Raw genomic sequence first — 27,557 nt, 5'->3', positions numbered from 1 at the left:
GTGCCAGCTGAACTGCTGGCCTTAAGGTTAATGGTTCGAATCCACGAGACGGGGTGAGCTCCCGTCTCTCAGCCTTAGCTTCCCATGTAGGGACATGAGAGAAGCCCCACACAGAATGGTAACACATCTGGGCGTCCCCTGAGCAACCTCTTTGAAGACGGCCAATTCTCTCACACCAGAAGCGACTTGCCTCAATTCGCTTCTGACATGATTTTTAAAAACCCCCTTAATGTTTATATTTATGTTTATAATTCCTGGTAAGATCCAGACTACACTGGAGTTTTTCTGTTTCCTTACCATTAAACCTCCCTTCAAACCTGCTACAGTAGTTTGGTGGACCTATGGGATGTGTTGGAGGATCGAAAGAAAATTGTGACCTTTGTGTAAACTTTGTGTAAACAGGTGTGCTTTTTGACTCATTCAAGAGGCTGTCCGGTTCCACCCTCCTAAAAACAAACATAGGTCTGCTGCTGTTGTTATATGCTAATAATTTAAAAGATACATTGAATTCACATCACTATAACATACAAGAGTGAAAATGAAACTATGAATTGAATTAAAAGCAATTTAGAAACATGTCCATTTAAAATATATCTATTATTTAGAAATTGGTCTATATTCAATATCACCTTAGTGAACTATTTTTAAAAGTAATTTTATTGAATAAAACATATATCAAAGATAAACTACAAGAACAATACATAAAAATACCAAATATGTACAAAATAAAGGACAAATACATATATCACCTATATTACAAACTTAAACTACCTAAATACAGAAAAAATGAACACTAACAAACTAATGAAAGATGGCTCCAACTATCTTTTCTGTGGTTATAATTTAACTCTTACTATCCCATCTCTTTATACTTTTTCTATAAATTGCACTTCATCTATAGACTTGACTAATAATTAGCAAAACCAAGTAAGTGGTTTCTAGTCTTTCAATGTGTCAATAATTATTTTTCTTCAATCAGAATAGATAAGTTATCAATTTCCACTAAATAGTTTAATTTTCAAAGGCAATCTTATTTAGGAGGCAGTACATCACTCTACAATTTCTGAGCATAGAATGTTCTTGCAGCTGTTGTCATATATTGAAGTATTCTTCAGTAATTCCTTTTTAGCTTGTCACCCATTGGTTTGTAAAGTTCAAGTTTAAATGCATGTTCGCTTTATTCTTGTTATACCATAAATATCCATGCCATCCAAACTTCAGATTCTAATCTTTTGATTTCTGTTCTTCAGCCATTTCCATTCTTTTAACCAGACTAAACGACAGGAAACAAAGTATCATTTTCAATTAGGTAATTTAATTTCTCCCTATTGTTTGGCATTCTAATGTTCATTCTTAGTTTCTTCTTTTGCCAGATAAATTTCAATATGTCTTTCTGCCATTGTTTGAACAATGAGTCTTTTGAAATAATTGGTATTGTCTAAAACAAAAACAGCATTATAGGTAACACATCTATTTTTGCTACTGAGATTCCCTCAACAGAGGCATATCTAAATTGTCCCATCTCTGCGCATTCTGTGTGTTAACAAAATTATTTTGAAATAAAAAAATAGCTTGAGCTTGTAAGACCAGAATATTTCACCTTTTATATTGTTTTACAGCTGTTTTTTTACATGAGTTCTGTTTGTTTTTGCATCTTCATATTTTTAATCGTTGTTAAAGCGTGAGATATAAATTGCACAAACAAACCAATTATGATTTTTTTCAACGCTGGAGAAACAAGTGGGCAACGTATTTGGAGCATGAATCTGTTTATCAAATAATTATCAAGCTATTTTGTTACATTGCTAGATTTGAAGCATGAGAATGGTCACAGTAGTTTCCAAGATCTAAATTTTGACTGCTTCAACTGCTTTCCAGGTGTGGAGTGTGTGGAAAGACATTGGTGGAACTGAATGGAAAAGTGCACTTTGGTTTTGTCATCAGATATTTGAGGATTTACACTTCTTCATGTCAGCATATGTGACAAGTCCTGTTACTCTTTGGCTAGCTCACAAATTTACATGGATCATTATTTGCATCCTGAGGACTGCAAAAGTTTTGGCTTACAAATGACTGTGGTCCTAGTTCCTGTCTGAGGTTTTCCATTAATATCCTAAACTGGTCTAGTAGTTACTATTAGTCATAAATGTAATTTTAAATTCACAGTCTGGTTGGCAGAAAGCTAAGCTCTTACTCTGTTTACAGCTGTCTCCAAGCTCCTTGCAATATGCTATATATTTTTAACCATAACATTCAAAAATGTTTAACTGCTATTTTACCTCCTCTCAGGTGTTTCATAGTGTCCTATTTCTTTCATATTGCAGAAGAGAAGGGATGGAGGCAGAAGAAACAGCATAATGAATTGGCATCTGTTTTTTTCTCATAGAACCTATTTTTTCGATAACCATACTTTATCCAACTGTGAGATATGGGGCTGGATCTAGGCTTAAGTTTGTCAGTCATAACATCTCCTCAACAGAGTTCAGTTCCGAATAATTATGTCTATGGAAAGGAGGAGATGTTTTTCTTCTTCATAAAACACAGAAGGTCTCTAGTTTGCTAAAGCAGCTTTTTCAGAAACATGGGGCATATAGAAGTAGAGAGAAATCTATTAATATCCCAACCTTGATATTGATAGCAAATTGGTCCACCTCCCGCAGAAAGACGGAACCCTTACATAAATGGGAGATAAATTCTGGATCTAACCCATTGCCCCCCCCCTCTCTCTATTAAATGAAGCTTGCTTTTGCCATTTCAGTAATGTTCGAGTATCTGATAAACATTAACGAAATTATGTCATGGTGTCTTAAATCATAAGATCAGCAGTTATGAATAAAATATATTTAGATCCATCAAAATAATAGTATGTCTAGTAGATTCAGTGCAGAGATATCTCAATGATTGGGTAATATTGCTCAGAATGATTTACAGCATGAATGCCTCATGTTGTAATAAGGACACATAATCCAGTCACATATAGCTAATTGTTTGGCATTTGAACAATTTGTTTTCCATTTTTTGAGAATGCTGAAACTACATACCTACTGTAGCTGCTTTGTGTCTGAAGAGGTTCACAGACAGAATTTATTAATGGAATTCCAGATGGTGATCAAGTGGATAGGAGAGCAAGAGGTTGGACTTGTAAAACAATTTATTACCTAGCCAAGGGTGGTCTTTTGTCAAGGTTAAGGAAAGCTAACTTGTTAAACCACATAAGTGAGTAACAAGGGATCTGAAATCGTGTAGATTAAACAAAAGGCCACTGTCAGTAAATTTCAGTATAAACAGCTAGATAACAATACAATTGCATTGGGGGGCACAGGGTCAGTAGAAGCTGTTCTTTCCAAGCTCCATTGTAGTAGAAAGTTTTGTTCTTTAATTCTCCCACTTCTTCTTCTTCTTTTTTGCTCTAATAAATTTTTTCCATCTTTTTGGTTGCCTGACCTAAGCACCAAGGGAGAGGTCCGAAGGAACACAGAAATATTCCCCCTTGTAACCCAGATTTAGTTCTCTACCTGCATGTTTTTCCCTGCTTTGTCTCATGAGTCCCGTAATATTGTTTTCAGTTTTGGGAGCATCTTTTGGATAGCCCTGGTGATCTGCAGTCAGCCCAGGTGAACTCACAAGGCTCGTTGCACATATACAGGCAGTCCCCGAGTTACAAACATCCAACTTGCAAACAGCTCATACTTAAGGATGGGGTAAGACAACAGGAAATGAAAGAAATCTACCCCCAGGAAGGGAAATCCACTCCTGAAAGAGTTATCATGAGGAAAATGTATCTCAACTGAAGCTTTAATTCCAATCCTTGTTTTCACAACAAGTAGTTTTTCAAAGCCCAATTATCACAGGGATAGAAATTGAGGTGAAATCTTCTGAACGGGCACATACAGAAAAAAACAAAAACAACAACAACAACAACAACAGAAGAACAAACACCACAGGGGCTTTAACCCCTATGCTATCTGAAACTAAGATAGATAGATAGGTAGATAGATTGATTGATTGATTTGGCTGGAGTTACACTTAAAAATGTTCCTGTTATGACTTACATACAAATTCAACTTAAGAACAAACCTACAAAACCTATCTTGTTTGTAACTTGGGGACTGCCTATATGCAGTTTATGTTCAAATGTGGTAGAACTGCTATTCCCAAAACCAGATTTATCCAGTTCATCAAATAGGTAGGACCTGAATGGAATTCCATGTATTTGTGTTTTGCACAAAACAGTAAGATTTATTTCATGTGCAAAAACAAACTTTATATGTAGAAAATTCTGCAAAGGAAGCACAATTCCAGCAAAAACGATATATTCTTAGCTTTGGATAGCATAGGGAGATTTATTTTGCACAAAACACATTTCTGCAGTGATAAGAAATCTTTAGAAATTGTATAAACAAAATACAATCACCATATCCATGTGGGATACATTCCAAGCCATACACCAACATATGTGGATACCTGAAACCGTGAATAATAATGAACACTATTTCTACTATACTTGGGCTGGAAGCATAACATGGAATAGTATTGGAGGGTGTACAGAAGCTCAGAAACACTTCCATGGGGTAATATCCTTTGGAGTATGGGTAAGTTAAATTGTGGATATTGAGCCTGTAGATAAGTGAGTTCTTATTGGAAATGACTGTTTAATTCCTTAGTTAAGTCCAAACTTTTTCATCAGATACTCTTATAAAAAGGGTGTATGGGGCATGGCCCAGACTTCTAAAATAAAAGGAGTGATTTTGTTTCTCCAGTAACAAGTGATGTTTGAGATATAAAGGTAAAGGTAAAGGTTTCCCCTGATATTAAGTCCAGTCATGTCTGACTCTGGGGGTTGGTGCTCATCTCCATTTCTAAGCCGAAGAGCCGGCGTTGTCCGTAGACACCTCCAAGATCATGTGGCCGGCATGACTGCATAGAGCGCCCTTACCTTCCCGCCGGAGCGGTACCTATTGATCTACTCACATCGGCATGTTTTCGAACTGCTAGGTTGGCAGAAGCTGGAGCTAACAGCGGGCGCTCAAGCCACTCCCAGAATTTGAACCTGGGACCTTTCGGTCTGCAAGTTCAGCAGCTCAGTGCTTTAACACACTTTGTCACCGGGGTGATTTGAGATATATCCCAGCATATAAAGGGCCCTTATGATAGATAGTATATTTCACTGGACTCAGAAGCTAATTTGTGGTAGAGATCCTTGTAGACAGCAATCGTCTTCAAATATATTTTGATGTTCTGACTAACCTCAATAAATCCTCTGGGCAAGATGGGCCCTCCCTCATTCAAAACTGTAAATCTGTCAAACATTTTACCTAAATATACCAACTGTAATAACTGGAAACTATAATAACCCTAGTCCACCTCAAAGAGACCATGAGATTTTGAGCTATGTATAAAATAACATTTACAACCTACCCACACCAAATACCATGGCAGTTCCAGTACCAAGCCAAAGGAACACATTTCATAATAGAGTTGGTTTTTACTTATCCTACATTACACACAATAACATGTGCCACCTTTCTATAAAAAGAAATAAAGTATAAAACCACAGATAAAATTATGCACCATTAAGCAAAAATAAAATGAATATCCAAGTAACACAACAAACATCCATACCATTTAAAAGCAGTATGAGAGAGGACTGGTTGTAATTCTGCAGGGAATGGGTTCCACAGTTGGGGAGCCCCAGAAAATCCCCCTATAACATATTTATCAAGTAGGCACCTGTGGGTAACACTATCCTTAAGAAGGTTTCTTCCCTGGACTGTCATGACCATACAAGTTCACAGTAAGACAGGTGGTTCCTTAGATAGCTCTAATCCATTTGTTTGTTTATTTGTTTTATTTATAGCTTTTTTCATCCCACTCTTCAGCCAAGTTGGCTCTCATTGCAGTCCATTAAAAAAGAGTTAGACCTTGTCTGCAGCCCCCCCCCCAAAGAAAAATCACTACACACACATGTAAACATGGACACACAGAGAAAAGGTGGTCAGAGGAAGGGACATCAAGTAGTTTTTCAACAGGATTGGTGGGATGGCCTTTCTTTCCATGTGATCTTCCTCTGTTACAGCCTGCTAGAATGGCTGCTGGTGGTGATAGAAGAGGGAGAAGATTTTACAGAGGTGGGATATCAGTGTGTCTGGTGAAATGGTCTTGTAAGCCATTTCATCTCCCTCTAATGTAAGCTGTTCAAGTGTCTGCCAACAGTTAAATGTTTAAAGGTTACAATCCAAGCAACACTGAGGTGAGTTTAGAAAACAGCTGATATCTAGTGCACATCACACAGTATTGGAATAGTATGATTACTGTATATCAGCTACCACATTTTGTATTAATTGATGTTTCCAGATGCTCTTCACATAGTAATATTCAGAATGTGGATATGTATTGTGTGTAAATGTCTTATCAAATCAGGTTGACTTAGAGTTATAGAAGTGAACACCTCGCCACTGCTGCCACTTAGTAATATAGGGATAAAATAGGTGTCCTTAATATAACTTCACACCAGCAACATGGATTCTGCTGAACAAGAGTAATTTCTTCAAGTCAATCCAGCAAAATGAATTACTGATGAGAGCCTTGCACCAAAGTCGAAATGCAACACTATATTTGATCACACTGGCTTTATTTGTTTGGGCGCATGCTAGGTCCTTAATGTTTCAAGTCTCTAACATGCTGACAGAAGTAGATATGCACCCTCCCCCAGCTTCTTTTAATACCTTGAGAAAGCATTTGCACGCATATTTTGTCATCAACTATAGAATCATAGAGTTGGAAGAGACCTCATGGGCCATCCAGTCCAACCCCCTGCCAAGAAGCAGGATATCACATTCAAAGCACCCCCGACAGATGGCCACCCAGCCTCTGCTTAGCATCCAAAGAAGGAGCCTCCACCACACTCCGGGGCAGAGAGTTTCACTGCCAAACAGCTCTCACAGTGAGGAAGTTTTTCCTGATGTTCAGGTGAAATCTCCTTTCCTATAGTTTAAAGCCATTTTTCCGCATCCTAGTCTCCAGGGCAGCAGAAAACAAGCTTGCCCGCTCCTCCCTATAACTTCCCCTCACATATTTATACATGGCTATCATGTCTCCTCTCAGCCTTCTCTTCTGCAGGCTAAACATACCCAGCTCTTTAAGCTCCTCATAGGGCATATTCTCCAGACCCTTGATCATTTTAGTCGCCCTTCCTGGACACATTCCAGCTTGTCAACATCTCCCTTAAATTGTAGTTCCCAGAATTGGGCACAGTATTCCAGGTATGGTCTGATCAAGGCAGAATAGAGGGGTAGCATGACTTCCCTGGACTCCTATTGATGCAGGCCGAAATCCAATTGGCTTTTTTAGCTGCCGTATGACATTGTTGGCTCCTGTTTAACTTGTCCATGAAAACTCAAAGAACTTTTTCACATGTACAGCTGTTGGGCCAGGTATCCCACATTCTGTATCTTTGCATTTCATTTTTTTCTGCCTAAGTGGAGTATCTTGCATTTGTCCCTGTTGAACTTCGTTTTGTTAGTTTCAGCCCATCTCTCTAGTCTGTTAAGATCGCTTTGAATTCTGCTCCTGTCTTCTGGAGCATTAGCTATCCCTCCCAGTTTGGTGTCATCTGCAAACTTGATGATCGTGCCTTCTAACCCTTCATCTAAGTCGTTAATAAAGATGTTGAACAGAACCGGGCCCAGGACGGAACCCTGCGGCACTCCACTTACCACTTCTTTACAGGATGAAGAGGAAGCATTGGTGAGCACCTTTTGGATTCGTTCGCTTAGCCAATTACAGATCCACCTAAATGTAGTTTTGTCTAGCCCACATTTTATTAGTTTGTTTGCCAGAAGGTCGTGGGGAACCTCGTCAAAGGCCTTACTGAAATCCAGGTACGCTATATCCACAGCGTTCCTTGTATCTATCCAGCTTGTAACTCTATTGAAAAAAGAGATCAGATTTGTCCGGCATGACTTGTTTTTGATAAATCTGTGTTGATTATTAGTGATAACCGCATTTTTTTCCTAAATGTTTGCAGACCACTTCCTTAACAATCTTTTCCAGAATCTTGCCTGGTATCGACATGAGGCTGACCGGACTGTAATTGTTTGGGTCGTCATTTTTTCCCTTCTTGAAGATAAGGGCCACATTTGCCCTCCTTCAATCTGCTGGGACTTCTCCCATTCTCCAAGAACTCTCAAAGATGAATGTTGAGGTGAAGGGAGAATGCATTTGCCTTATTTCACCCAAAGAAAGATGTCAGCTTCTATTGTTCTACATTCTTCGGCTTATTTGTGAAGATAAGCACCAATGGCAATGGATCAAACAGTGTGTCGGAGTGAGAAGCTTCTTCTTTCCTGGGTCAGTCCAGCCATAATAGTACAAGAGGAGCCATAAGTAGTCACGTTGCATAGTGGATTAGTCCACCATTTGTTGTTGTTAATTCCGTTCAGTCGCTTCTGATTCTTTGTGACCTCAAGGACCAGCCCACGCCAGTGCTCCCTGTCGTCTGTCGCCACCCCCAGCTCCTTCAAGGTCAAGCCAGTCACTTAAAGGGTACCATCCATCCATCTTGCCTTTGGTCATCCCCTCTTCCTTTTTCCTTCCATTTCCTCCAGCATTATTATCTTCTTCAAGCTTCCCTATTGGTGTATTTAATGTATGCCTTTCCATGTCCTTAACCCTATATATAATACTTCTGGACATTTCAGAGTACTTTTGTTTATGCACATTTTCTAGCTTGAACTTAACACACAAATCACTTAAATAAAAATAGATCTTACTTAGAAGACAATAAAAATTCAGAAGATTTTTAATAGCCTGTTATCTTTCTTTTAACATGGTTTTAAAACATTCTTCAGAAACTATAATGGAAACTGTGCATAAAAGACACCATTGTTTAATATTAGAAATTCAAATGTTCTCCACAAAATGCTCAGCATGACCAGAATTATATGTTTCTACAAAAACCACTTTTCAGTAGGTGTGTCCAATTGGATTGCTTTGATGGATGAACTGCACATACGAATCTGTGCTATTTTGGGACTTTAAAAAATTCCCCCCAAAATTCATTGCTCTAAAAGAATGCATTTCTCTAAAAATTAATATGATAGCTTTCATCAGTAAAGAACAACTGGCTCACTGAAAAACTGTAAGGTGAAGAACATTCCACCAGTGAACCACCCACTATGTTTTGTGCTTCATTAACACTTGTACAGTGAAATACAAAAGCCACCAAAGAGCAATAGCTTTATTGGTCAACCCAGATTCTCAAAATACATCCAGCAGGCTTTCAAAGCTCTCTAGCCGTCTTCATCAGGCAAAATACGTTTTTAAAAATCATACAGTCCCTGGCTTGCACTTTGGTTTCAGATGTTATCTCTGTAGTAGTTTCAGTTAGTTTCTTCTGCTTTCTCTCTACCAGCTTTCAGTTTGGTGTGTGTATCATTTTTATGACCACAAAAATACATTTGAGTAGCTCATACTATATTTTATTCTAAAACATTGGTCTGTTATGTGGTGACATGGGGCCAATTTCAGTTTTAACATTCCTTCTGTGGAATACACATGAAAAACATTATGAAATTTATGTGGATTTTGCAAGAAGGTTTGGCAAGCAGTGAACTTCCTTCCTGCTCCATTTTAAGTTTAAACATGACATTTAAAATGTAGGCTCTTCCACTGATAACGCATTGTGGAAGATAGTTCTGAGTTGCAGTCTACCCCATTCGTCTTCACTTTTGCAGAATAAATTTATCTTTGATATATGACAAACAGCCTGTCAGTTATCATCTGCTTCTGCTGCTTCATTCACTCAGTCAAATAGAAAAAGCTTGAGTAATATGTACTTTCTGCTTACCGTGATCGGGTGATTCTTTTGCTTGGCTGTGCTCTCTCCCTTTTTCATCACTGTTATGGATATGTGGAGTTTGGAATCTTTCAAGAAGATGAATTTTGATTAATCATACCTTGTTTTGTCATGCAAACCAACAAACTGTGGTTAATGCAGTGGTTCCTAAACTATGTGCTGTGGTGCCTCAGTGTCCTACACATAACAGACTACTGATCTTTGGGATATTTTAAAATAAACTCCCCTCCCCTCCACACACACACTTTTTTCACTTTGCTCATTTCTGCTGAATGGAAGAAGTGGAAGGTAGATATTCAGTCCTTAGTGATTTTGCCAGCTGAAGAAGGCAAGCGGTAGTGAAGATGAGGAATAGGGGAGAGACTTGGCCCTTACTAACATGTTGTTACAAGAACTGTGAGGACAAAACTACCACCATCACCACAAACCACCTTTGTAATGGCTGCATGAAACTAGCACTGAGCCAAGGAGAACTGTGGTGCTGATAACTGAGAGAGTGGCTTGCTCAAGGTTGTCTAGTGGGTTTCTGTGATGTCCCCTGAACCCTTGGGCCGTGATCCTGCCTCCATTATGGATCAAAGTGACGAGGAAATGGGGTTTGTGCCGATTCAGCAAGATTCTGCCCCTTTCCAGATGCTTCCTATTGACAATTCTAGCCCACAGCTAATTAAGAAGGCCCTTGAAACGGACCCTTCTCCCACCAGTTCCCCTCCCTTTGATAGACGGATGTTTTGGGAAACTAGTAGGTTTGAGACAGCTGGCAGAAGAAGGAGCGCGCGATTAGCAGCTAGAGAATCTGCTGATTAACCTGTTTTCCTCTGAGAATTCTCAGGGAGGATCGCATCTGGTTGAAGATGTTGTTTTAGCTCTTTTCCCTTGGGAAAAGAGCATTTGGACACCTGCTCTGTGGAAAGATTTGAAGTTCCTTAAAAGTTCTGTGCGCTGGCTAGCCAGCGCGGAGGCAACGTGTCAGTTGAAGGATTAACTTCACTTCCAGCCAAGTGTGGACCACGCTTGGATCCACTACCTTCCAGCCTAGCCGTGCCTTGCCTAGCCGTGTTTCCTTGCCTTGCCGTGATTTCAGCCTTGCCTTGTCGTGCCGTGAATCCAGTCTTGTCTTCAATTCCTTGCCTTGGACTTGCATTGGAACTCTAGCAAAAGACTTGGACGTTTCCCCACTCAAACTGCTTGGAAGTTTGAGTGCGTTTCGGTTTTGTGGATTTCAAACTTTATACTCTAATATTGGGCATTGGACAATATATTACTGGACTATATTTGACCCTTCTTAAAAGGTCTATTGATGAACTTTATCTTCTGCTTGTTTTTGTTTTATTTCTTCAATTCTTTAATAAAGATATTAGATTGTTATTGGCCTCAGTGTATTGGTTTCCAGTGCTCTCGCAGCCAGGGGTGTCACAGTTTCACGGTCAGGTGGAGTACAATGCTAAAACAGCTACATCACACTGTCACCTATACAGTAGTAGGTAAAGATAAAGGTTTTCCCCTGAAATTAATTCTAGTCGTGTCCGACTCTGGGGATGGTGCTTATCTCAATTTCTAAGCCAAAGAGCTGCCGTTGTCCATAGACGCCTCCAAGGTCATGTGGCCAGCATGACTGCATGGAGTGCTGTTACCTTCCTGCTAAAATAGTACCTATTGATCTACTCACATTTGCATGTTTTCAAATTCAAACTGCTAGGTTGGCAGAAGCTGGGGCTAACAACAGGAGCTCACTCCACTCCTTAGATTCGAACCTCTGACCTTTTGGTCAGCAAGTTCAGCAGCTCAGCAGTTTAACCCTCTGCACCATCAGAGGATCCATATGGTAGTAAAAACAATAAATCAAACAATATTGAGGCAATACCAGCGATAGTGGCTAGTCATACACTGAATTCATGCTTGAACTCTTATTCGAACCGAAAAATTAGAACTCTCTGCTATACTAGGTAAACCAGTGTACAATGCAGCATATATGATAATGCAATGTGTTATGGTAGATAAATTTTCAAATTGCAAAGTGGACATAGCCAGTGAAGTTATTGTGAGTTTCTAAAGATTGCAATCTGTAAGCAGTTTAGCTTAGAACAAACATCCATAGAATTGCAGAGTAAATAAACTACTTACATTGTGAATAGGGGGAATGCTTCTTTAGTAGCATTGCCTGCTGGTTGTATTACCTTTAATTTCAGAAGAAAAAGATACAGTTGGCCTACATCTGGGGTTCAGTTCCTGTAGATATCAAAATCTGTTGATGCTCAAATCCTTTTATACAGCAGGATTGTAAAAACAAAAAATCCAAAAAAGTAAGGCCTAATTTTGACATTATATAAAATGTCAAATTGAAGCCTTGCTTTTTGGATTGTTTTTATTTTTAGCAAAATCCATGGATACAGAGGGCCAACTTTATGAACAAGTGTAGACAATTTAATTTGTCCTTAGAGTATCATTTTTGTTGTCCACTACTTGACTTGAAAGAAATAAGAGAAGTCATATGAAAAGATTGTGGTACTATATCTTGACGTAAGCTTTCACTAGCATATTCTTTCTGTGTGATTACTAGGCAGGTAATCAGTAGTACTGTTTTGGAATCAGAAACTGGTAGCTTCTGACAGTTGTCTGTTTCCCGTTCATTGTCATGTCATGTTCTATCGCTTGATAGCTCTGGAAAGGAAATGCATGGGAAGTTAATGCCATTGCAGGTTCATAATGTTCCAGTGTGGTTGGAAAGTTTGAGACACAAGTCTGGTGAGAAGAACAAGACCTTATTGACAGGGTACAGTTGCTCCTGCATCTGTTTCACATCAACACTCAGAACAGTCAGAATCCTTTACTACTTTTTTGTGGCTTACCTTACTTGCATCTTTGATTTTAAAATGTTATGCAACTAAGACAGAACAGCATTTTGATGTTGAATGAAATGTGTATTCTAGAATAATTTGGTATTCTAGTACAGATTCTGTAACTAACAATGGTAGTGATGCATCATTGTAGGAAGTACACCTGTGGATAAGCACCAAACTAAGCATTGAAAATGTTTTTATTCAAGGAAAAATGCACTATTCCACATAATTCCAAAGTCCCAGAGTAGCTTGAGATGTTCATTCTCTGTAGCTTGTGATCCCACCAGTTCTTTGTTGCAGGCAGATGGTATTTGTGGCACAAGTCCCATTGAATCATCTGAGCAATGGTGTTATGCCTCTGCTTGTAGTCTGTCTGTGCGATCTTCTTGCAGCAGCTGAGGATGTGATCTATTGTTTCATCTGCTTCCTTGCAGAGTCTACATTTGGGATCTGTCGTCGACTACAGACTACAATTATTATTATTATTATTATTATTATTATTATTATTATTATTATTATGTGGAATAGTGTATTCTAGTACAGATTCTGTAACTAACAATGGTAGTGATGTCACTTAGCTTAGTTTGAAGTTTATAAAATATGTATATGTGTATGCATGTGACATATATTATCTATATATATGATAACCTTGGAGAAATTGTTTGCAGTAATTAAATACATTTTATACAGTGAAAATGGGGGGAAATCCTCCTTTTGTATTTTTTCTGCAAACAAACAAACAAACAAACAGACCTACACCGCCATCCAGAAAAGGAGTTAGCTTGTAATTTGAAATACAGATAAATTAATGTATGAGTTAAAATGTCCTATTACTTTCTTTTGGTGGATTCTCTGCCAAAAATGTATATGCCAATGCTTGTGTTAAGTTCCACAATCCATATGTGCTTTTAGTTACAAGTTCAGTTGTGGTACAATATAGAGCCATATGGAGCTTAAAGTGTCTAAAATGAATGCCTTAGTTCTAATAGTTTCATAACATGTTCCTATCTTTATTCTTCATAGGATGGCTCATACTTGGCAGAATTCCTGCTGGAAAAGGGTTATGAGGTGAGTGACTAGTCTTGGTGAGTGGCTGCAGACTCATGGAATAATTTGGAAACAGTTTCCCTCTGCTGTCCCTTTCAGCATATGTTTTCCACTCAGTTTTTAGATAACAAATCAAAACTTTTAAAAAGACTATGCAGCAGAGCCTGTAGTCATGCCAACTTATTGTACTATTTATCATAATGGTGGAATCCCTTCAGTCCTCAAGAGTATAGCTGTTTTTGCACACTTCCTGCTAGTTTCAGATAAACAGCAACCAGTGTGTGGCGAAGTAAGCATATTATGATGGCATACACTGCGTTTTAAAAATGGGATGAGCAAAACCTCACTCATTTTGAAATAGCTACTGGAATAAATAAAATATTTTGATGGGAAGAAAAAGCGGATTTATTTTTTATTCTTTCTGCTGCTCGAACATTAAATAGTTTATGAAAGCAGTTGTCGTATTTATGCTGTTACACTGTTTGGAGTTGGACTGCAAAGAAGCTAAGTTGCATTTGAGCAGTTTTAAAATGTGAAAACTTTTGTAGTGCCGTATTCCTTTGTTGTACAATGTAAAACTGGGTTGCTGTTTTTTGGTAGTTGTTTAAAGTACATTCTACACTCTCTTGCAGTGCACTTACTTTGTGGAAATAGATGCTAAAAATAAAGAAAAATATCTGATTTTGATATTATCTAAGTCTGCATTAATCAACCTGGTACCTCCTGGATAGTGTCTCATGGTGTTTCCTGCAATTCCCATCATCCCCATAAGCGAGCATGGCCAAACGGTTGTGGGTGTAGTTCAAACACCCTGAGGACATCTGGCTAGTAAAGCGTGATCTGGATATTACAGTTTGAACAAGGGTCATTAGTCAGATGCATTTGAGGGTCAAACAAGACATGATAATGGCAATTCCATGTGTTTAGCATTTGAACTTTCAATCTTAAACTGCCTTGAACACAGAGAAGAAAAGTGGAGATTGGGGAGCTACTTCAACAGCAAAAGCCTTGTTCTTCCAATGACTTGCAAGTGTGTAAATTTAGCTAAGAAGAAAAACAAAGGCTTTGGAGTCTGAACTCATACATGGCAGTATTCTTTAGTCTCTGTTCTTTGCTCATGGGCATCTTTGACATTTTTTTCTTGTAAGACAGAGACAGTACTGTGTTATGCAGTTGACTCAGCATTCCATCTTGTTTGGTTCTGACATCAGGAAATATTTGTTATCTGTTGTAGCTTGAATATATGGGTCATAAACTGCAATCTTTTCACAGGGACAGTACAATTCTAACAATGTTCTCAATTAAAAAACTAAGCATTCCTTGTTATATCTTTCATATTGCAGGTGCATGGAATTGTTCGTCGATCTAGCTCTTTTAATACAGGACGGATCGAACATCTTTACAAAAATCCACAGGCTCACATAGAAGGAAGTAAGACTTGATTGAGATACGGCATGGAATACAAGAAGGATATGTGATGTATTTTTATATTGTCAGCTGTGTAGTATGTTAGAAGATGTGTACAAGGGAGGTTGGACGTGGTGAGTGGTAAAGTGGTGGCCTTTCTTGACCAGGCTTGGAAACGATGCTATGATGACACCATTTTTTCCAAGCTTTTTCCTAGCATTAAATCTAAAAGACTTAATTCAATGGAGATAAAGGGACTGATGGGAAGAAGGGTTTTCAGCACACCAGAATATATGAAATGTATCTCTTTTACAGTACAGACATACAGCAAATATAATATAGCACTTGGTCAAACTGACCTTATTAAAGGTGCTTGTGAGTTAGGTAATCACTGGGGACATATCTTAGTTTTAAGTGGTAAATTCATAGGAAGGTTAGATAAATTAAACATCTTTAGTAAACGTGTTGTAACAGATTATATGACTGACCATCATAGTCTGTTTGCTTTTGCATGATGTCCCCTGGAAATAGATACACAACTTCCTGAACCAAGGAAATTGTATCTGAAGTACATTCAGTGCTTCAAATTCACTGAAGTTAGGGTCACAGGACCACCGTGAATGTGAAAAACTTGAATAAAGAAACTGTGTTGTTTTTTTCCTGAGAGAACACCTCTCTGGGAATTTTGATGTCTTCCAGCACAACTCTGTGGTCAATTTCCACTGGCAGCTGAACATAGAAATGCATTGGACCTAAAGATTCCTGCAGGGGGTTTCTTTCTGTAATTTTGAAAGACATTGAGGAACTAGAGAATATTTTAAATCAAATCCATGAATAATCAGATATACCAAAGTCAAAATTGTAAATGTCGTAGAATGTCTGTAGTCCTTTGGCAACCATAAAGGTGACTATGCTACTTGTTGTTATAAAATAGAGATCTGCTTCATCATTGCTAAGTACGTACATGTCAATCTTTAACTCAATACAAACTTTTAATGAAACAGCTAGAAGAATTATGAAATAATCATCAATGGAATCCCATGTAAAAACATTTTATATGGGATTATGGACTGAATTCTATTAGTTAAACCTGATTACATCCATATGAATCAATTGATTAATTATGATTCAGTGGGTTTACTTAGATAGGACTAACAATAGGATTTGGGCCTGTTAGATTTTAGGGTAGTGCATCTAGAGCACTATATTGTTTTCAATATGTTAATGTCACATTTTGCCTGATCTTGATTATGTTCTTTTTCATCTGAAGACATGAAGCTACATTACGGTGATCTTACCGATAGTACTTGCCTAGTGAAGATAATTAATGAAGTAAAACCAACTGAAATTTACAACCTTGGAGCGCAAAGCCATGTCAAAGTAAGTAGCATTGCAACAGTAATTATCAAATGTTTGTTTGCGATGGAGGAGGAGTCAGCAGTCTGTGATTTATTGCTTTGTTTTTCTAGAACTAGACATTAAACAATATGGATGAGGTCACTCTAGGTCCAGGTTCTTCCTATACTTTTATTAAATTTATGCTTAATGGCACTGGAGTAGCACACTTCTTTTTTGTGATTTCTGGTGGGTTCATGATTCTGATTGTACAGACTATTAAAATGGAATGGTTTTTATTTTATTTTTTAAAAGCCCTTGCTTGAAATAAGCTGCTGTAGCTGAACTTGGGACAAAAAGTATTATTCAGCCTGAAGCTGTCTATTTGTCTGAGGAAATTTATGCCTCCTTCAGGACTGAAAGTGTCCTGAATTAGCATGGTACTAACAGAGTAGACATGCCAACATATATTTGTTTTCCATTGATGTCAGCCACCCACTTTGATAAATTTGGATAGAATAAATGTTAAGGATAATTCCTTATACTAACAAGAATACAGGAATGCAATTTTTTTTTTCAAAATAGATGTTGTGAGTAACATTATGTAATTTCGTATAGAGGGAGATCTAACTTTTTCATTGGTGACTGAGAAAAAAATTACCCAGTTTTACTATATACAGCCCCCAGTGGCACAGTGGGTTGAATCCTTGTGCTGGCAGGACTGCTGACCAATAGGTCAGCAGTTTGAATCAGTGGAAAGCGGGTGAGCTCCCTCTGTCCGCTCCAGCTCCTCATATGGGGACAAGAGAAGAGCCTCCCACGGGATGGTAAAAACATCAAACATCTTGGAATCCCCTGAAAATTGTCCTTGCAGACAGCCAATTCTCTCACACCAGAAGCGACTTGCAGTTTCTCAAGTCACTCCTGACACAAAAAAACCCCTATATACAATGGTATCTGTTCTAATGTGACAAGTGTGTCTTCATGGGGTCTTCCCATTAACTAAATCTTAAACAAGCCATTTCACCTATAATTCTGTGATATCCACCAATTGTACAGCCATGTTCACTGGGGCCTGGAGAAATAGAATCAAATCCAAATCTTGTGTTGATATGATGATAACTAGCCTATAATTTCATCTGCATAAAGTAAGCATATTAGGTAGAAGGCTTCATTTTGATTTGATACAGGGAAAATATCACAAAGAGTTGGGAAATCAGTGTGCACCTGATTGAATTGAATTATCACACTTTACCACCACATTGCATTGAATATATAGTTAGCAATATTTAATTATTTCTCAGTTTTAAATAAATAGCTCTGTTAATCTGCTTCAATATAAAAAAGAATTAAAATGTGTTGTGGGGGAATCTACCAGAACTTATGAGACTGACTGATATATTATAACATGAGCTTTCAAGGATTTCAATCCCCTTCTTCAGACACACAGAAGGAGAGCAGTTTTAAGCCACAAGTATTTACGAACAATTACATAGTTGTGGGGGTGGGAATAATATAAGATACAGAAAGATTGAATTTGATGTGTGAAATTTCAAAGCTTTTTGGTGTTGAGATGTGTGTATAATAAATTAATGTTCTCTCATAGTCAGTTCTTTTGTGATTGGAAAATTTCCTGGAGAAATTCCATTGTTATATACCTCTGATGAAAGCACACATATTCATGTTTGTAGTGTGTTACATTGTTTTTATTCATACCTCCTGCTGATGGGTTCATATTTGTAGATATATTCCTAATTTAGCCTTTCCCCTTTCAAATCTTCCAGAGCAATAATTTAATAGTCATTGATTGTACATCAAGGTAGATTAAACATTATTCCATTTGTATCTATTTATACTCTCGCACAATGTTAATCCTGTTTATTTGATGTAGCATGCTGACAAAGGATAGAATATATCGTATTGGAGGCTGAGCAACTATGTTGTAGCTCATATTGCTATATTTAGCAAGTAACACTCAAAATACCAAAAGGCAACAGATCCAGTCTAATCATGGAAGCTAAACAGGATCAGCCCTGGTTAGTACCTAGATGGGAGGCAGACAACAAATACCAGGTGCTGCATTTCTTGCCTACGAAAACCCTATGAAATTCATGAGGTCACCATAAGTCAACAGGCAACCTGAAAGTGTATATACGCACACCGACTCATGTCACAAAGGCCACAGTGGAACTCAGAGTTCCCTGTTAAAAGCAAAAACATGCCTCTTTAAAATCTAACTTTGTATGGTTTTCATTACGTATAGTTGTTTTATGCTGTGTACGTTTTGTGTGAGAAGGAATCGTTTACAAACGTTCAGTGATACCTGTCTAAACAGATTGTTTTAATAGACCTAAGAGGAGCTGTAACTTTGATAGAAGCTTAATCATGTTTGGAATTTCTCTTTAAAATTAGTGTACTATACAGAAGTGTTGTTTAGCCTCAACAAAACCGGTAAATCATATATTATCCTAATAGGCCAATATAGTTTTCTTATATAAAATCTGATAATTGCATTTTTGTTTGTTTGTTGTAAATAAATGTATACACATGTATAACACACTGTGGAGCAATAAAAGAAAGGCTGTTTTGCTTACAAAGAAGACAGCTTAATTAAAACAAGTGCTTGAATACATAATAATTAATCTTAAATTATCTGATGTACATATGAGAAATCCCTTTTATAAGATGGTAAGAGCAGCGGATTAAACCACCGAGCTGCTGAACTTGCTGACCAAAAGGTTGGCGGTTTGAATCCAGGGAATAGGGTGAGCTCCCGCTGTTAGCCCCAGCTTCTGCCAACTGAACAGTTCAAAAACATGGAAATGTGAGTAGATCAATAGGTACCGCTCTGGTGGGAAGGTAATGACACTCCATGCAGTCATGCTGGCCACATGACATTGGAGGCATCTATGGACAATGGCGACTCTTCAGTTTAGAAATGAAGATGAGCACCAACCCCCAGAGTCGGACATGACTAGACCTAAATTTATCTTTACCTAAATGTAGGAGAGCTAGCATGGTTTACTAGTTTGAGCGCTGGACTATGACTCTGGGGGCAAGGGTTCAAATACCTGCTCAACCATGGAAACCCTTGGGCAAGTCATGCTCTTTCAACCTCAGTGGAAAGCAAAGGTAAAATCCTTCTGAACAAGTCTTGCCAAGAAAACGGCATTATTCAGAAATGGCTTACTGAAGATAACAGAAATAATATCTGAGACAATACATAGTCCGTGAGTCTGGTGTAGTCATTTTTCTTCTGTGTGACTTAAAGCATATTTGCTTTGATGAAGATGTCAGTGAAATTATTCTACCTTTTGGTTGGTCAGTAAAGGTATCCTTTTCTAGATTTTAGATTTTGCTTCATGGGCAACACAGCTGCCCTGAAGATGCTTTCAGTGATATTGTTTTCCTTTTGACAAATAGATGGCAGCAGAGTGCTAGACAATAGACTATTCACTCCTCTAATGAAAGAAATATTACAGAGAGTAGACTTTTATGAACCGCAACTTTATAGACATTCAAGTTATCCATTAAGTAAGAAAGAATGCTGCTATTGATAAGGTACAAGAATAGAAGACGGAGAAGGTTGCACAATGCTATACATTTGTGAATAGTTCCAGGTGGAGAAACCTATTCTCTTAAGGTATGACATAGACTCATGAAATGTGCTTTAAGTCAGCTAAGATATTATGCACATCAAAATGAGTAGACAGAAAGAAATAAAGGGTTCAGAAGTTTGAAGTTGATTAACTACTGTTTTGGGGTACTGTAAGACTAGACCTCCCTGCCCCTTCAGAGAGAAACTCAGAGAATTGTCAGCTCTCAGATTCAAGAGGCATTATTTAAGGACAGTATTCTCTCAAGGATTCGGATTTTGTTTTTAGACAGATTTTTTCATCCATACCATATCATGCTACTTTTGCTATTAAAACAGAAAATATAACTCTGTTCTTTTTGGGATACTGTGACAAAAGTAGCTAAGTATCCTAAAAGGGTGCACTAAATAAATACAATAATCTTTAAGGATTTTGCGTTTTTTCCCCAAGATATTTGGATGTTTGTCGTCTTAACAATAGGTTTTATAAGAGCATTTTTATGTTTCTTCTTTTCTTCCTTCCTTAATAGAGCATTCTTATAAGATCAGAGATTTGTGCAATTATTTTAGTTATAACAAAAGAATGTGTGTTTCAAATGTATCTGCAGTTGTAAATTTTAGAACTGAATTATACATTTGCTTACAATTAATTTTACTCAAATGTTCATTAGTGTATTGTATAAATATGGACAATTTGGACAATGTATTAATTTTCTGACTTGGGCTCAGTGATATACATGGGATTTGTTTTTCTTTTTCTGCAGGGAATGTGATTTTAATTGTAACAACAGAACTACAGTCTCTGGGCATGACCCAGCTAAAGTTGTACTATAGAACAAATGAAAAAATGTTCAGTTTGCTTATGGGAAAGTAAGACTCATGCTTATCTGAGCTGTATAAGCAGTACATGGTTAAAATATTCATATTTAAATTGTTGCTGTGTTATAATATTACTGACAAGTAGCAGCACTTATCGTACTATCTTTTGTACTTAATTGTGTATATCATTGAGGTACTCATCTGTTTTTGAAAAGCGAGTTTTAGTTTGATCCACATTTCTGATCCCCATTTAGCAATGTAGCTGCTTTTCTTTGTTAAATAACAGTAATTAAAGTGTAGACTGGGTTCTTCTTCAATATAAAACAAAACAACTTCATAAACCATGTATATCAGCTTTAATTGAATATGATCTTTTATTTACAAGATTCTTCATTTTAGGTGATTGTGGCAGGTCTAGAAATATATACAGTATGTTGCTTCCACCCCTGATTCATAGAACTGGTATTCTCAGCTTAGTTTATCCACTTCCAACAAAATGTGACCTTTTTGAGCATTTTCCAGGCCCTCCAGTGAGACTTTGTGGCTTTTTGGAACCAGAGGTCTTTCATTTCAGTATGATTTGGTATTATCCATAGATACATGTATCCACATGAAGCCCTGGAATGTATTGCCCGTGGATACAGGGTCCTGCTTTAATTAATAAAACTTGAAAGTACCAATACTGTTGGTTCAAAAAGCTGTTGACTTCACTGGTCTCTACCATGCTCACAATGATGGTGTGCAGATTAAATGGGGATCTAAATTGTGACTTCAGTCCAGAGATTAGCTTATGTAGCTCAGTCAGTTTCATCATGTGGAAAGTTAGCACAAGCCTTTCCACAATTGATATTGGGCGTATTCTGGAGTTTCCTTATTCTGTAATAAAGTCTGTTAGGCCAACATGGTATTTGACCATGGTTTTGGAGACCAGGGTTCAAATTCCTTTTCGATCATGGAAACCCACTGGATGACCTTGGGCAAATCACATTATCTCAGTTTCAGATGAAAGCAAAGACAAAAGCCTGCCAAAAAAATCTATTTGCCCTAGGATTGCTATCAGTCAGAAACAACGTGAAAACATACAACAATAATAATGGAACATTAGGTGTGGCTGTTGATTTGGGTGAATCATGTCATTCAAACACCTTCAAGGGGATATGTTTCCAATCAGAGTATTTGAATTATGAAAGCCATCTCAGATTATAAAATCAGGAAATCTCAGAATATTCATATTGTCAACTAAGAGACAAAGAGGTAGTCGTGTTAGTCTCTTGGGGCATAAAAAGGAAGAAGGGCAGGGAGATAATATAGTAGCACCTTTAGGCTACCAGGTTTTATTTTTGCATGAACTTTCATTCATGTAAACTCAGTTCTGCTAAGGGGTAGTTTGTCTTCACCTTCCATATCCTGACAGTATGACTGAGCAGTACTTTGGGCTGTAATTGCAACTTGGTTTTACAATAATGCATAATCAATATGTACAACAATTTGAACCTTCCAGTATAACATTAAGAAGGATGCGGGAAATTTCATCTCTGCCAGATACTGTTGACTGCAATTTATGTGAACCTAGCCAACATAGCTGAGGTTCATGAAAGAGAGTTAGGGTTTGTGGGAAGCAAAGGAACATGGAAGTTGTTACACTTCCTGTGAAGGGAAATGATCTGTTCACTTTAAAAGTACAAGAGACATGTTCTTTTGCAAATACTTACCTATTTACTTATTATTTTTAAAGGGCATATTTTCAGCAAAAATTATAAATTCTGGTTTCTTTTTAATATGTCAGATCTAGTCTAAACGTCATTATTTATTTTATTGGTGTGTTTGCAGCCAGATAAAATGTATTTTGAAAATTAATGTATCAGTAGAAGCAAATACAACACCTTGTCTGTTTTATATAACTTAGTCCATATGCTTGTCCTAAAAGATTTACTCATTCAAAAGATAATATTCTGCATGTGATACTGCTTTCAATACACTGTTAAGAGTTGGGGATGTGAAGGAAACATATTTAACACACATGCCTTCTGTTAATTCTACAATCTAAGTGTTTGATCCCTAGATTAAGAACAAATCATAAATACAAATAAAGGGCTTAGGCTATATTTAACAGAAGAGAGTATATTTATGATAATGAGGTGTACAAATATTTGTAAAGATTTTCATGAATTCTGTATCTTTTTAATCTCATGTTATATCTGTGTTTTATTTGCTCAGAAAAAAACATGTTCTGTCATGCCTTATAGATCTGATCACCAAAGAAAAAGAATATTAATCATTTCATTATTTATAAGAGTTTGACTGTAAAATGTTATACTTTGTTTAAGCTTGTGGCCATAATGAACGGATACCAGTAAGAATTGATATGAAATTCTAAGGTCGGTACATCTTAAATCCTTAAGTGCTGCAGTATAGGCTGTCTATATTGTTAAATCTTTACTGTTGTACAATAATACAACTAACATTTTAATGTTAGCAGTTTTGTAACTGGAAGTTGCAACAAATAATACAAAATTATCAGCAGTTAAGTATATGAGTACTATATTATTAGTTTCATAATACCATTTTGATTATATTTTAATTTTTTAAAATACTGTATGTTTAAGTTCATTCCTCTGCACAATACAGAGACCAGAACATTTATTCTTATCACTTTCAGATCCAAACCATGTTTATATTTAGATGGGCGATAAAAATTGGAGAGTAGATTTTAAAATAAGTGAACCTATAATAATTTAAGGAATTTGAATAGATCCATCTGTTTAATCATCAAGTTGCATTTGAAAAATAGCCAAACATCCCAAGGGTATGAACAGATAAAAGTAGTCAGAAAAATAATAAAAAGTAGAAACAGAAAATAGTCAGATATCTAAAATGAGTGACCTACTTTCCTTGCTTCTGGACTTGGTGATTCTATTGTCATCAAGTTAAAAATACTGTTTTCATAACAGAATACTAGAAATGAATCCACTGCTGCAGATTGACCAACTCTTTGTTTTCTGCCGCCATGTATAATTCATCTTGGAAAGAATAAGGGGAGGAAAAATAGTTCCCACTCTCATCATAACAGAAACTAACAATTCTTCAACTCTGTGAGCATGTTAATGGACACAGTCAACTGAGATAAGAACAAACCCTTTTGTACTTCCCTTTTGATCTTCCCTTCATGCTGGTAAGCAAACCATAGACTTCTGTTAACTGTTGTTTCCAGTTCACTCTAAACTGGGAATGTAGCTTCCACGCATGGCATGATATAAAGATAGCTTGATATCTTGGCTTGCTTAGAAACTATTCACAAGGCATGTTGAAAGAAATTGTTACTCTCTGTCTGTCTACCCTTCAAATGGTTAATGGGTTGAAAGCTTCTCCATTACATAAAATGCTGGACATTCAGATTGAGGTTAAAGTTATCTTTTTTAAAAAGTCATAATGTCAATACAGTATGTAAATACATTTATATGCATTACTATCCTAGTAACTTATTTATTCACCTGCCTACTGCCAGAAAATACATTAACTAAAAGGAAGAAAAAATCCTAAACTGGTATTTATTGTACATGCACGCATGCACATATATATGTGTGTGTGCATGCCATACACACACACACACAGTAATGAAGAATCTTATGGCATCTTAAAGACAATACAAATGCATGACCCTATACCATATTTAAGATGCCAGAAAATTCTTTGTTACTATTTTTGCTATAATAAACATAATATGGCTGTTCCTCTGACAAATAGAGTTCAGGGAGCAATGTGTCATGGTTCCCTGACATCTCTTGTGTCATATTGTTAATTCACTGATTTGTGTATTGATTTTGATTGATTAAAGCCAAAACTCTTTGGTGTCTGGTTGTAATGAGTCAGTAGACTCGATATGGAAAGTGAAGTAATTTTCCTTTCATAAAATTTCATGCAAAAAGTGGGGCTATTTGTAAAATATTTTTAGAACATGCATGTGCATTTGAGTTGCCTATTGACTTATGGCAATCCAATGAATTTCATAGGGTTTTCTTAGGCAATGAATATGCAGAGGTATCATTTCCTCCTTCAAAATATCGCCTAAGGTACCTGGCATTCGTTGGTGGTCTCCCATCTTAGTACCAGTTAGTGCTGCGTCTGCTTAGCTTCCATGATCAGATGAAATCTGGTGGTATTTCGCTATCTTTTAAGGAACAAATTTATTATTTTTATTCTAGAGTCATGAAATTAGCATTTCAGTCTGCTTTTTGTGCAATTCTGCTGCTTATTCACATATCTGATATTATTGCAAATCACTGTGATTGAATTTTAAGCTACTGATTACAAATGAAAACATATAAATTGTTTCCTAACATTTTTTGTATAATTTTTAACTGCTTAAAGTAAAACAAGCTTTTTCTCGTATTTGGTGTTAAAAGGACCACAGTTAGTCCTCTAAATATTGTTTTTGTTGTTATTGTGAATGAGTATTTCAAAGAAAGCTTATTCTGAATGGATAACAAGTAGAAACAATCAACAGTGGTTGTAAGTCTTCTGAAAAATACTAAGATTGTGCGGCTCTCATAAGTAAAATAATTATTAATATAGACATTTTGAGTGCAGACTTGCTTTTTGAGCTGTGGATGTAGTTATAACTTTTTATTTGCTATAATAAATTTACCTGAATATACTTGGGTATAAGTCTAGAAATCATTTTTCAAAATTCAATCCCAAAATCTTGAGTTAAGTTACCCATTGATCAGTATTAGAACTTTAACTTAACTTTTATCAAAATAGGAACCATCCCCTTCCCTGAGTAGAAAGATGAGAGCTTCTAGCTTTTTTTAATGTCTGAGCACAAAAATGGCAGTAGTGACATCTGGTCTTCTGAGGTATTGCTGATACTTGTGCCTTAATGCAGAATGGATCCACGTTTCCTTAGTTCTGCCTGTGCTTGGTGACCCCCCCCCCCCATCACCATTTATCATAGTTCTCTCCTCATCTTCCAGCATTTAGGTGAGCACAAATAGTTAAGCCTGTCAAAATTATGTAAGTACTTCAGCATTATTTTTATATGCTTCGTTCTTTACATCTCTGTTACAAGTCCCTAAGTTTCATCCACAGGGGATACAGTCTCGCTTATCCAATATAAACAGGCCGGCAGAACTTTGGATAAGCAAAACTGTTGAATAATAAGGAGGGAATAAGGAAAAGCTTATTAAACGTGAAATTACATCATGATTTTACAAATTAAGCACCAAAACATCATGTTTTACAACAAATTGAAAGAAAAAGCATTTCAATACATGGTAACATTATCTAATAATTACTGTATTTATGAATTTGGCACCAAACATCACAATGTATTGAAAATATTGACTACAAAAATTGACTACTAAAAGGTAGATTGCGTAGGATAATACAGAACGTTGGATGAGCAAAAGTTGTATAAGTGAGACTCTACTGTATCAAAATCTGTATCTTCAGCCTCCAAACCTGTCCTCAATTTATGCATGAGGCCAACTTACACACATATATTTTTAGCCATATATTGTTTTCTTCTTGTAGTGGGCCTTGTAGATGTTGTTCATAGAATCCAGCCCACAATATCCATAGTAGCCAGTATTGAAAATGGCAGTTCAACAACATATGGACAGTTGCACAATTCCCACCTCACTGTAAAATCATGGAATTTTATTTAGGCTTCTACTTCAACCTCTGGCTGATAAATGGTCCATGTATAATAACTGATTTAAATGTCTAAATATAATTTTTGAGCAGCATTTCAGGACAAATTCAAATAAGCACAAGTGTGTCATTTTTAGCTGCAATTTCTAACCAGATGTAAACCAGAAGTTTCACTAAACCCCAGAATGTGTTATTAAACTAGGAATCTTTTCCCAGTCCGTGTGTGATCTGAATTCATCAGGAATAACTGTGGAGGAGAGTCCTCCGACATATATATTTGACATAGTTAGCACATCTACCAGCATAAATAAGAATGTATAGCTCCTGGTTGTAAAAAAAAGTATATTTTGTTTGATACAACTGAAACTATAAAATATATTTTATATATATATTGTTGTTTTTTTTTATAAAACTATAAAAAACAATATAAGGGTTTTTTGTGGGGGGGGGGGGGGACAAGGAAATGGGTATAGGTGATGGCAAAATGCTAATAATGGCCAGAGAAAAGGCAGAACTTCTCAAAACCCTCTTTGCCAGTCTTCTCTCAAAGGGTTAACAGTGCTTAATTTGGGAATGATGGAGCAGAGAATGCAGCACACAATAGGTAAAGAGGCAATACTGGAATATCTGTCTAATCTAAGTGAATTCAAGTTCCTTCCTCTGAAATATAGCTTCTAGCCTCTAGTATTTGTTGGTGGCCTTCTATCTAAGTGCATGTTAAATAGTGGATTGAATCCAAACTAAGTTTTAGAATGCAGATTTCATGCATTGTGTGTACTGCTGTATGGAAAATGTGCTAGAAAATAGTGCTTTTGGAAATTGACATCATGTATCATGTATTAAAATATAAAACAAAATAATTACAGTGGTACAGGTGGCAAAACAAATACTACCCAAAGCATGTGTGTGTGTGTGTGTGTGTGTATGGAGTTACATCTTTAACTCCATATATTTAAGTGTTCTGCAAATTTAACTTAAGAACAATCCTATAGATCCTATCTTGTTC

General features: G+C 36.8%; 1 protein-coding gene across 2 annotated transcripts in view; it reads left to right on the top strand.

Moving 5' to 3' along the window:
• gmds (GDP-mannose 4,6-dehydratase) overlaps positions 1-27,557 on the top strand; it is a 330,217-nt gene that overhangs the window by 18,520 nt on the left and 284,140 nt on the right. Inside the window, exons 1-4 of one of the 2 annotated variants that reach the window (XM_062977683.1) lie at positions 7,651-7,746; positions 13,720-13,764; positions 15,087-15,174; positions 16,421-16,530. In XM_062977683.1, the coding sequence (XP_062833753.1) occupies positions 7,666-7,746; positions 13,720-13,764; positions 15,087-15,174; positions 16,421-16,530 (324 nt within the window). In that variant the 5' untranslated portion in view covers positions 7,651-7,665. Of the gene's footprint in view, positions 1-7,650; positions 7,747-13,719; positions 13,765-15,086; positions 15,175-16,420; positions 16,531-27,557 lie in introns of those variants that run through there. The other variant, XM_062977684.1, reaches the window with a different exon arrangement.

The sequence above is a fragment of the Anolis carolinensis genome, chromosome 4 (genome assembly GCF_035594765.1).
Source record: "Anolis carolinensis isolate JA03-04 chromosome 4, rAnoCar3.1.pri, whole genome shotgun sequence".
Classification (NCBI taxonomy): Eukaryota; Metazoa; Chordata; class Lepidosauria; order Squamata; family Dactyloidae; genus Anolis; species Anolis carolinensis.
The sequence above is the reverse complement of the archived record's forward strand: the minus strand, read 5'-3'. Positions and strand labels throughout refer to the sequence as shown.